The following is a 12,875-nucleotide window of genomic DNA, read 5'->3' on the forward strand; positions in this document are numbered from 1 at the left end:
TATCCTATGGCTAGCAAGTTTAACCCTCCTACCAGATATTGTTATTTGGATATTATCAATCAAGTAATGATTCATTATATTTGTCTAACCAACAGTGTTAACTTTCGCCTTTTTAACATTGCCAACATGTTTTTCCAGCACATGTGTCTAGCAAGGAGGCTACACTCACAAATACATTACATAAACAGAATGTAGAAACGAAAAATGTCTCAGATGATCCATTGTTTATGACTGCAAGATTCTAAGTTAAGGTAGGCTAATTAACATTCAGTGACTTCGTAGCATTCTATCATGATAGCGCAACTTCTATGAGTCTATCCGTGCTGCACACCCCTAATTAATGCTCCTAATCTTGAAAGATTGCAGAAGCTAGGTTTAACTGTAACAATATCCTGGGTAACCAGGATCACCAGTTAATACTATTTTCCACAGTAGAATCTGCATTTGAAAGCCTGGTCAGTCACTGCTACTGCTAGTTATTTGTGTGGCTAGTTATTTTTGCCTACTTACACTCTGCTTTATGAAAAAGCTTCGTATGTCCCCTTTCTTCTTCTTGGGTGACATAGCTGATCTACAAAGTACAAAAAGGGGCAAAAAACGGAATATTAAAATGTTTTACTCTGGCCTTTGTATATGGCAGGCAGAGAGACAACCCTGGTAACTTACCATCGGCGTCGTCACGCGCGCACACACGCACACACCACCCGCTCACTGCCAGTGAGTGCAAGCACAAAAAGTAGTCCCGGCCCGCGCGTGTAGCCTGCCCGTCAGATAACCCGCCGCCAATCAAATTACGGCGTATCTTGTACTGTCGTCGTCCTGGCCGTTGGAATCGATCCAAATAGCAGCGCAAATATCAAACTACCAGTTCAAAGGAGCTTGCTAAATATTGGTGGGGACAAATTTGTCATCTCAAAATATTGATTGGGACTAGTACCCAGCGTCCCCCCCTAAACCTACGCCCTTGGTCACAGGTTTTCATGCGCTTATTCTCTTTTTTATTTGTTGAGTTTGTTAGTGCTATTAGGTTATCTGAAGTGTTGCAATGAATGACAATGGCAACCGAAAATATACCATCTGGATGGAATTATAGGCTGGTTGGTGCTGGGAAAACAGCATGGCTAAACTGGTCCACCCGATATACCAGCACTAACTAACAGAAACCAACCTGGACCTGCATGGAAATTCAGAAGGATTTGGGAGGTCAGAAATTCTTTAGTTCAGTTTTACGCACAGACCAAAGAAGATGGTCTCTCCTCTTAGCATTTTTAGCTAAAACTCTTCATATAAGTACACTAAAAATGAAGTCTAAAATTGTCTGCTAAATCTGAGATGATGGCTTGTGTCCTCAGACTGCTACACAGAAACAGAATTGGACATTATGGTGCGAGAGGGAGTCAGATCTGCTGACGTTAACTGAAAATGACACTGTTAAAGGTTCCTGCTATGACTCCCCAGAGCAGTGATTCTTATTCTGATTATATAATTACTTTCAACAGGCTGCAATGCCAACAATTTTCAGCGACAGGCACGAGGTACGTGATCAACTTATTTTGTTATTTTGTTATTTACAGCCTCTTTCAATTGCTTTGAACAATATTTTATAAAAGTTATACAACAAAGTTTTTTTTATACATATTATTTTAAATAAAGCAATTATACTGTATTTACTCTGTGCATTTACTTTTTCTGGTTTTGCTTTTCCCAATAAACAGTGTGACCCAACACAGTACCACCAACACTGTGTAGGGTATGGACCAATCAGACACACACTAATTATTCATTATATACAAAGGTTTATGAAACTCCAAAACTAACAGCCCAAATGAACGAACACAAGGGCAGAAACAGTGCATTGTTACAAGGCATGATAAGGAGATTTTACCACCTCCGAGGAATGTGGCCACATGCACAAGAGAGAGATACAATGGAAACACTGAAACCCTCTTTAAAACAGACTTTGCTGCATTAATCATAGACTAACTGATCCATAAATGAACATGCATAAAACTGTGATGACTATTGTGACTATTATGTATGGTATGTACCCTGGTATACCACTAACTAACGATCAATGTAACCTCACCTGTATCATGCCTCCTACCTAATTAATCCTCATTTAATGACTCACACTTTGATGTACATCACCTTCTTCTAGAATGCAGTGTGGATGTGTTATAGCTATCTGAGCATTAATGAAGGTATAACCATGCTTGAGACAAAGACTCGTAAATCAACTAAGAGCCACTTTTCCCTCTCAGACATGTCACCGATCTTATTGGTCGAGTTCAACCCTTGGGGTGGATCCTTTCCAGCCTTTATTAGAGACAGTCCACATGTGACCTCCCTCTCTTAGTTCTTTCATCCAGCCGCAACACTGTTCTGGTGATACTGGGGAGCCCCCTCCCCCTCCACGGGAGCCCCAGGGCCCAGCAGGCCTCAATCCAACCAGATATGGGCTTAGGAAGGAGAGAGAAGACTCTCTCATAAAGAACCAAGGACAATCCCAGGAGTTTTGGAACAAAGACTTCAACCAACAACGACTCCAATCAACAAAGTGCTCGGCGTGGCCTCAACAGGGCCTCACGCCTTGAACAAACCAGCCATGTGTTTCTGGAGAAAGAGAACTCTCAACCAACTTCCACTTGACACTGCCGGAACCATCAACGACTTAAATTTTCAACAACTTCAAGAATTGTTCCCACTACAAATGCAAGTATTCAATTCAATGAAATGTGAAAATGAAATTCTAATGGTTCTTCTCATAGTCCCTTTTTCCGGTTTCCAATTTAATCCTATTACTAACCTATTTCTGTATTTCTGTATATGTGTGTGTTTAGTTTATTTATGTTTATGATTTAGTAAATACAACTTATGCACTTTATGTATTTGGTTCTGATTCGCTTGCAATACGAAGTCCCTTTACGGTTTGTTCGTGCTACATGCTCAAAACACTGTACATGCTAAGAAATAATTATTCTTCTGTGGCCAGGGAAGATACCCTTTTCTTAGAATAAATTAATAATCAAAAGAGTTTGTTGGACGAACTGATTAATTGATTGTAATATTGATTTAGCCATGTCAAGTAAATCCAATTAACTGACCCAAATATTCATAATTAATCATAACACGTTATTATTGATTATTAATATTTCATATAGCTAGGTTCCTTACAACTTTTTATTTTGCAAAGATCAGTGCTCAAAACACATAGGCTCTCATTCACGAAAGTGAAAAGGCACATATTTGTGCCTAATACAAATGTTTTCATGGAGAATTCATGATTTAGGTGGCCTCATTTACAATAAAAAAGAATAAAATATTACAATCAATAGGACAAATAGAGAAACAATACAATTTAAATAAACCATTTAGCCTCCTAAAAACAATATCCTACTTTACAGAGATTGAATAATCAAATGTAAAAAATAAAACACTGACTACTGTATGAATTAAATGTACATTGATTCTTATTAAAGTTACTAAAACTATTCAGAGCAGTGAATGATACTCTCATTTTCTTTTGTTGTTTGATTAACATTAAATGAAAGAGACAGCAGGTTATTTATGCTGCTGTCACTTTAAAACCGAATACACAGGTCTAATATATAAGCATTTGATTAGTTTGTGCTAGTCAACATGCTTTTAACTCTTATTTTTGTGTGCATATCGAGCACGGCAGGAGACTGTTGGCTATATTACGACAGTCATGTTACAGGATTGGACTGATTTGGATGGATGTACAGTAGGATTAGGATTATATAGGAAGGGTGATGGCGAATAAAGGAGTGTAAAGGAACGGAGTGCAGCATCATGTTTTCATAATTATTGGAAGCCAAAATCAAAAACAAATTTTATTAATCGCACAGCCCTTCATTAAATCATATTTGAGAGCAATTTGGCCCCCTAGTGGTTCGGGGGCCCAATATAAGGAGTATTGGGTTGACAATTAATACATAAATATAAGAATGCACCTGTGGCGAATCCCACGTCTATTTTGCGTGATTTTTTTCTGCGCTCGTATTTGAATTGAATGAAATTATTAGTGAATGAGGCCCGTTGTTTAATGTTCTTCAGAGAACATACATTCTAACAGTGGGATCTGCATCAAAGCAACATTGTCTGCTCGAGGTTTAGCTTGTTAAAAGCTTCATATTTTTACGCTGCTTAGTTATGACAGCATTAATGAAAACAAATGGCAGTTTGTGTCACAAGCACAGCCTAGATCCAGGTATAATAAGTAAGAAAGAGAGAGAGGGAGGGGACAAGAGAGAAAAAGAAAATAACTGAAAAAAACAGACACAAGACAGCAGAATAGACTTATTATCTGGGACATGTTACAACAAAAACCATGTAAAGCTCAACACTGTTGTATTTCACTAGATAAAAAAAAAGGTATAGCAGTTGTGAAACCGTATATTGTTTCAGTACAAGGGTGCACATTAATGTGTTCACACTAAAACGTTTTAACATTAATATCTTATGATAAAATACTGTATTCAGAATTATACATCAGAACTGTTAATATAAATTATACTTTAGAACAACTTTATTACTGTATAATTACAGCAAATATATTTTCAAAATATAGGATTGAATGTGAACCGATCAGGCTTGTTCAGAGAGTAACGTTCTGTCCTGTTGTAAATAGGTAACCCAATTTTGTGTGATTAACCTGAATTGGATTCTATCATTAGAACCATTAGTCATGACTAAAAAGAAGTAGAGAGAGCTAGATATTAGGGTCTATACTTGGACATTGTTATCTCAATTGCTGCCTATGGAAGAATGAAAGTGTTGTGTGGCAACTGGATCAAACAATACATTGTTAAAACCAATTAAAAAAACTGATTTAGATTTTGCTATATTTCTCTCGTGAAATCTTATATATAGTTTTGATAAATAATGACTTCAATTTGGCCTATCACACATAGCTGTCATGTGGCTTCAGAAAACTTGGAGTAAAGTGCCTGGGTTTATGTACTTAAGTTTAAAAAAATATTCAGTAATCATTATTTTATTGTCATTTTGAAATATAGGTTTGAAAATGGCATGAGGGTGAGTAAATGATGACAGAATTTTCCTTTTTTTTAAGGTGAACTGTCACAGAATTAGTTCAGTTTACAGTCAGCAAGTTGATGCATATCACAGATCATTTCTATCCTCATTTCATTTATTAGCAAACAATGTTTTGAAGGTTGACATAGACAAGTTTCCATCCTCTTGAAATTGCAGGTGGATTCAATGTGCATCTGAAGACAATACATACTGATCAGTTCAGAGTAAACTAAAAGATTGTCAGCACTGTCAGGGTTCTGTCACTTCTCTTCACTTTATTCTTGGTTTGGTGACGGAGCTCTGACACTCCTATAGGCTGTGTCTGAAATCACATACTCGCTTGACTAGGTACTTATTTTGAATAAGTAATTACCTTTCGACAGTTAAAAAAGTATGTTCTGTATAGTATGAATGAGTGTAGTATGAATGTAATCCAGACGCACTACATCCGCAATGTTGTTATTATCATATGACCGACCAGCATGAGTTATGTCGCTTCACTGCCATTCAATGCCTCATGGGATAGTAAAGTGTCCCTTGTTTGCACAGTTCAGAATCTCGCTGGAAGTAGTAGGTCATCCGCTTTATGCCTACTCTTTTAGTGCCGTGAATTTGGACATACTTCTTTCATCACACACTATATAGTAGGGAAGTATGCGATTTCGCATGCAGCCATTGTCTTGGTGCCATTGTCTTGTCATGGTGAGGGTGCGGATCAGACCTTGCGCTCCTCTGTCCGTGTGTGTGTTCTGTTCTGTGTAGCACGTAGTTCGTGTTTATATCAGCCGTGTGTTTTCTTGTTGTCATGTTTTGTGTGGACAGGCAGTCGGTGAGAGCTTTCATTGCTGAATGTTGGTGTTTTGTTTGAGCACATGGCTTGTGATTGAGTCTGCTGGTCATGTGCTCTTGCTTTAGTTTTGTTTGGTGTGAGCACATGGCTTGTCATGTTTGTTTCTTTCTGCCATGTGCTCCTGTGTCTATTGTCTAACCCCGCACTTCTTGTTGACCGATTATTGGTTAAAACTATCCTCCCTCATTACCTGCTTTGTTTGCTGCCCAATTATTTCAGTCCTGTTTTCAGTCCTGTGCCGGGTTTGCAACAATCAGACTGCAAATCTGGGCCAAATCAGAAAATATAAATTTTTTTTTTTTGCTCATATGTGACTCAGATCTGTTTTTCTCATGACAGAGTGAACAGCACAAACCACATGGAATCTGATATTTTCAATTCCAATTTGTACCACCTCCATATGTGGTACTAAATCCGATACAGGTCGGATGTTTTGCAATGTGACCGTAGTCTGAACAGTCATATTGGAACTCATACGAATTTTACATCACTCTAGATCACCATTCGTTACAATTCTGGGTTCATGGGAGTCACTTACATACCCGAAAGTTATCAAGACAGTTGCTAAAGGTAGTCAGTGAAGGACAGTGATGTGTCAGCTTACAATATTACAGTAGCCTGGTTTCCATTACAGATTTGCGCAAAATGTTTGCGATATTTTCTAAATAATTTGTTTTCATTAACTAATGTTATGTGACTAAAACAGAATTTTTTCCCCCTCTCACGATAAGTCATTCCCAAAATCATGGCGACGGATGTTGGTAGGATTACATACATCGTAGCCACCGTACTAGCCATTATTTTTAATCAAAGGAGACGTAGGCGTGTTCTCCAAGAATTAATGTAGGTGAAATAAAGGTGAAAGTCTTATCCTCTGGAGCGACATCTGTAAATCCCTACCATTGCAGTTTTGCAAAATACTCCTTTCTAGAATTGCCTGAAAAATCACCTGATGCGAGAATAAAAACTTTTTTGCGATAATGTGAGTTTTTGCGAATTTGACGTGTTTTGATTGGTTGTATTTTCAATTCGCAATTTCAATTTGCACAATTTGAAGTGTAATGGAAACGCAGCTAGTGACAGCTCTATACAAACACGAGGGATTGTATCATAAATGTTGAAAAACTCTGCTCTCTTTTTTCCGCATCTTTGTCTTTGTTTTTTTTATATCGCTTGTGCATAAATTATCTGGCTTCCGCAGCAGACCACACTATAAATAAAGCGCAAACACTTACTTTAATGTTCTCCCGTATGATTCACAGTGTGAACGTAGCCTTTGTCATCGTTATATACCTACTCTTGTGTTCTGTCCTGCCTGATCCTGTTTTCCCCTACGGGGTAGATTTGATTTGCTTTTGTTTTATTTTTTTATTAATAAAGCTCATTGTTTCTGCATATTGAGTGACAACTCAACCCTGACCATCACAGCCTCAAGGACGTGAGCAGGTTTGTTTACTACAGCCTTCATATTTACCCCAGGGGGTTTAATTGAACATAAGATATTTTATCATATTTTTCATAATTAAAGCAATTTTTATTAAACCCTTGAAATGCTCCAACTTTCATAAAAGCCTGGAATCCAAAGGAGCCTGGAATCCAAAGTATCTAATTATCTCTTACCTTAAGGATCCTGTTTTACATCACGTGACTTGATAAATTTAAAATTCATGGTCCAACTTGTTTTTCTGAGCGTGGCGTTTGATGATGCTGTTAATGAAAAAAAATCAGTCCCTCAAGTGATAATCAAACAGGAATCTTATCACATTACAGAGTTGTAGCCCGGAGGCAATTCAATTTTGTTAAGGAAAATGACCATTTCTTACCCATTCCTAATGACGTGTAGTTCTGAAATCCGTCCTCCCGGAGAGGAAATAGACGGGACTGGGTGGGATGAAAAATTGCAATCATCCTATTCAGGGGTCTCTCAGCGTCCACTTACCCATGGTCATTATCGCAAACCTGCACACCGACTACCAAGAAATAACAACGAACACAAGTGCAGATGGAGTACAGTGCTTACTCAGGGTAATTCAGTTCATTTTTGGAGCAAGAAAATTGCTCTGTATACTTACTCCTCACTGTGTGTTTGTTTGTGCTACATCCTGTTCTTTGGTTGTTGTTTTTTACATTTACTTGCAGGGTACCGTTAGACTGGTTGTTTGCACGAAACATTACGTTCATTCGCACAGTGCATTAACACATTTAGTACAACCCTAATTCCAGAAAAGTTGGAACATTTTGTAAAATGTAATACAATCAAGAATTTTTCTGTAACCTTTATTTAACTGATTAAATACAAAATAAAATCACATGTTTTCACTGGCCAAATTAATTACGTTTTGTAAATATAAACTAGTTTTGATTTTAAAGGCTGTAACACACTCCAATAAAGTTGGGACAGAGGCAAAATAAAAGTGAAAAGATTATAGAATATTGAGGTTAAACTGTTTTGAAAAAAATCCACAATTAACAGGGGAATTGGTCATAGGTGAGGGGATCATGTTCGGGTATAAATGGAGCATTCACCAAAGGCTCATTTTTTGCAAGAAAAGATGGGTCATGGGTCTTTCATAAGAAATGTCTGGGGTTGTCGTATATTACTCTGGCACTGCAGTTACAATTTCATATTTAGGACATAGAAGACTCAGAAGACTGTTGAAAATATCCTGAGTATTAGAGCGTTTTCGAAAAGAGATTAAAAGCCAGGATCGGTGTTTCTTTGGAAAGATGAGTCAGAACATCCATTACTTCAGTAAACACTTTTGTCTTTTCTGCCTCTCTCTATTTTTCATTTTCTCTTTAAAGAGGGGAAGATGCGGTACTTGCTATAAAATACGATGCGTGGGTGTTTTGGTTTCTACAGTCCATGATTTAGACAATTTTGCAGCCTAGGATTTTTGTTAATACCAATGTAAAGGTTGTTCCCTTAATTGACTATGGCGTGATTAAAAAATGAAACCAATACAGCGGGCCTTGCTACGGCTCATGATGAAGGACACAAGAGTATTAATGAAATGATACTCATGTTGTTTACCCAATAATGAGTTACTCCTGGTTACTTTTCCATTATTTGGCCATGAATTGGGAGATTAAATAGATGCTACTACTTATTAAAAATACAACATTTTAAAAAATGGTTAATTTTTTTTTGCAAAATCAATTGAATGCTGGCTAAAAACTAATTCTGAATTCAATCAGTATTAATATCAGACTATTTTCAGTCGCTCACTTGTCTGCTATGGTAAAATGTGTGTCACTGAAAAACCATCATCATTAGACAAAAATGACAAAGATGGACGGTTTGGATAGTGACTGTAATGTCACAATTTTCCCCAATTCTAGGTAGCAATAACTCGACAAATAGAGACAAGAAATCAAAAGCTGCTAAAGTGTGACAGGCTGTTTTTATAATGCTACTCAATTCAACCCCACAGCCATTTTACATTTTAATGTATTTAGATTGAAGTGAGAGAGAAAGAGCCAACACAGATAAACACAGATGTGGGGAATAAATCTCTAATTTAAGGAGCGGATTTAAGGATGCAGCATTCATTAATACATTAAAGCGCAGCTGTTCGCAAAATAAAACCACATAGCTTCATCGTCACCACACTGCAATAGTCCTAGTTACAATTGTTTGCTTGCTGTTGGTCAGAAAGTGAAGTATTTAGGCAGTGTTTAGCATTTGTGAGGTTCTTGTGTGGGCGACAACGCTGATTGAGGCTGAATGCTCCTTCACTGCTGTTTGTAACAGCGCGGTGGGAGGGGAAATGTCTCAAAATGTCAAATTTAAAATTCCCAGGGAATCTGACACCCACTGCGGTCTGTAATCCAGGTTATTACCAGCCTTCACTCCCCCATATGTGAATCATTTTCTCTTCTGGCATCAGTACAAATCGGTGGATTTGAATACAAAGCCAAATAAAATATTGCAGTGCAGAAGGACAGAGAGGAAGGTCAAATCGTAAAAGATGATATATCACAACTGAGAGCACTGTAAATTCTGCTGCAATATGTCACTTTACCTGTAGCCTTCCAGATCAAGTTTTGCAGGGAAGTTTTCAGTGTGAACAGATATAGCCCGTGACAATCTAATGACAATTTCAAATTCACGTCTGTGTACTTAACACTTGATGCATTTTGTTTGCATACACATTTAAGATAAGATACACAATGGATTTTCTCTCTTGTCATATCATGGAACAAAAGGCAGTTTGACTGATCTAACAGTCAAAGCTTCACTTTAAAACTTTTTTAGTCTAGATTAAGCTTCACCCACCTCAATACTTGTTCTCGGGTTACATTAATTAAATTAAAAACTTTTCTTACTACACAGGCACCCACAGATGCCCACTTTCCATTTACTGACTGTCTGATGGAAATAAATCTGGCAAGCCGTTTCAGATCAGCCGTTTCAGTCGAATTGGCAAGAAATCGGAGAGAATTTGAGTGTTTATAAGTTATGTTTATAAGGCATTGGGTTGATACTATAATCACTTTTGAGGGAGAACTATTCACTGAATTTGTCAAAGCATGCCAAATCGATTGGTCTCAAATATTTCAGCCTCTGCTGGTAGATGCCAGAATTACACCATTTGGACACGAACGGCATCTTTCTCCATTGATGGCCATATACCCTAAAACTACATATACACCTTTCTTAGATACTTAGCTTGATATGGTTCTGATTTTATATGTTTACAGAATTTACATTTTGTTGACCTCACCGTATTTAAGATTTGTGTTGACGTATATGTGCATTTTAATTCCTTTATCCATCAGAGTAATATGTTTGCCTCTATAGTTTTAAGAAGCAAATAATGTCTACCTCGGCTTTGAAAATCAAACATAATGTTGGCAGAAGAAGGTTCAAAATAAACAGACTGTAATATAGGTTGCTTTATTTTTTTAAGGTCAACTTATAAGAGTGAATGTGTTTCTGCTACTGTGTATTTTGCTAAATATTCCCAGTTACTGTATTAATAGTTAATCAGGTCTATATAAACATAATACCACCTCGTATATATACCAGTATATAGATATAAGATATATTATGGTTTATTAGAGATAGATGGTTTCATTAACTATTATGCAATTGCACTCAACACAACCTGCTAATTGAAGCCAGAAGCACATCTGTACCACTTCACCAGCACTCATAACGCTCACGGGGTAAACATATCGGTCACACTTTCTTAAATCATTCTTGGTCATGGGAAACACAGAGTCGCATCCAAGAGCTTCAAGGACGAATCGAGGTGATGCCGAGCAACCGGCGGCTTAATCGTTCAATCATACTGTAACACTAAAAGCATTACACCGCAGCCTATACGTAACCTTCCATGCAGTTCCCATTTGCATGCTACAAGACTTTTGCATCTTAAGGCAATGTGCTTTAAATAAGCTCATCCCAGCTGGAATAGCTTTGGGATTGCACAAGCATATAATGGGCACATACAGCAGGACACCTACCCACGACGACCACGGTCGTTAAAAATTGATCTCTCAGAACATGGGACGCTTCAGATGGGAGCTCTCCATGTGATTCGGTGAGTGCCTTTATCAGCGGCAGCTGCAGTTCCCCTCACAGACACTCACACACTCACACTGCCTCTCTGAGCAAGAGAAACAAGGACGTCCTTCTTTTGCCTGGAAACTAGAGATGTTAGGAACGAGCAGTTAAAGCCTCGCTGTATCATTACTGCTCAACTTTAATTTCTGAGGAGTTATTCAGCTTCTCGAAACATTTGAATTCGCTCGTGCAGGTAATTATGACCTTTATGTGTGTTTGTGAATGTAGAATGCGAGCGTTGGGCTTGTGCTCTATGTGGGATGGAGCGGGAGCTGTCCGCCAGCAATGGTGCTGAAATCAGCTTCAATGAACGAGGAAGTGATTTTGTTTTCGGCACCTATCGGGAACGGGAGTAAATACTAAAGCGGGCTATCTTAACGCATTTATAGTCATACGAAGATACTAGGAGCACAGTAACGTAGGAGATTCATCCAGACTCATTCATCAGCCGATGAGTCGGTGCATTCGGACTATAAGCGTGTGGGTTTCGATTCGGATGGACGAGGGAAAGTTTACACACAGATTAAGAGAACGGGGCCATGCGTTGGATCATAAGATTCTTTAAATTTACATTCTAGGATTTACAGTCTTAAACTCTATCAATTAGAAAAGATCATCACAACATGGCTTTTCCTCAAATGTTATTTGATATTCAGGTTGCAATGTAATGTTGTCATTCCCCGCGAGAAGAACAAACGCTCCCTGTAGATTTATTTCAAATGTACACGATGTGTGCTTATCCCGGAGCTTGTCATTAAAGCTATTCTTCCTAGTGAAGATTAAGTTACATTCAGGCACCGATAAGCCACTAATGGTAGCCCGTTGTAATTTTACAACTCTGCACTTTGTGTGAACTGTATGCACGGTATATTGACCTTTACTGTCCTTCATATGTCGCATCTTGTGAATTAATCGACTGGATAGTATTGTGTATCCCATGCAGTGTTATTACAGCCTTTAGAAATGTTTTGTCGTATAACATAAAAATGCATTCATGTATGACACCAAAAATAACTGGGTTTGATCATTTCAAACACACGATTTAATGAGAAAATCGCTATATATATATATATATATATATATATATATATATATATATATATATATATATATATATATATATAAGGTACACTAATAAACAATGTTTTGCTTTTTTATAGTGAAAATCTCTTTATACAAACTAATACAAATATTTTTTTTTTCACATTCTAGATCTGGCGACAAGGAACTACTTGAAAAGCTTAACCTGAATGTAATATTTGATTGAAGAAGGCAGGAATAAAAAGCCATCATCATGAATTTTGTTATGAAGCAAGCGTTGGGAGGTAAGTTTCAGATTGTTCCTTTTCTCCAAACATGACACACACACACACACACACACACACACACACACAC

At 37.6% G+C, this 12,875-nt stretch overlaps 1 protein-coding gene across 2 annotated transcripts in view; it reads left to right on the forward strand.

The window, feature by feature from the left end:
• Window positions 1-11,373: 11,373 nt before the first annotated feature.
• cplx1 (complexin 1) overlaps window positions 11,374-12,875 on the forward strand; it is a 58,761-nt gene continuing 57,259 nt past the window's right edge. The window contains exons 1-2 of one of the 2 annotated variants that reach the window (XM_077247511.1): window positions 11,374-11,457; window positions 12,693-12,805. In XM_077247511.1, coding sequence (XP_077103626.1) covers window positions 12,775-12,805 — 31 coding nt within the window. In that variant the 5' untranslated portion in view covers window positions 11,374-11,457; window positions 12,693-12,774. Of the gene's footprint in view, window positions 11,458-11,497; window positions 11,674-12,692; window positions 12,806-12,875 lie in introns of those variants that run through there. The other variant, XM_077247510.1, reaches the window with a different exon arrangement.

The sequence above is a fragment of the Siphateles boraxobius genome, unplaced genomic scaffold (genome assembly GCF_051911475.1).
Source record: "Siphateles boraxobius isolate OS27281-9 unplaced genomic scaffold, OSU_SipBor_1 3, whole genome shotgun sequence".
NCBI lineage: Eukaryota > Metazoa > Chordata > Actinopteri > Cypriniformes > Leuciscidae > Siphateles > Siphateles boraxobius.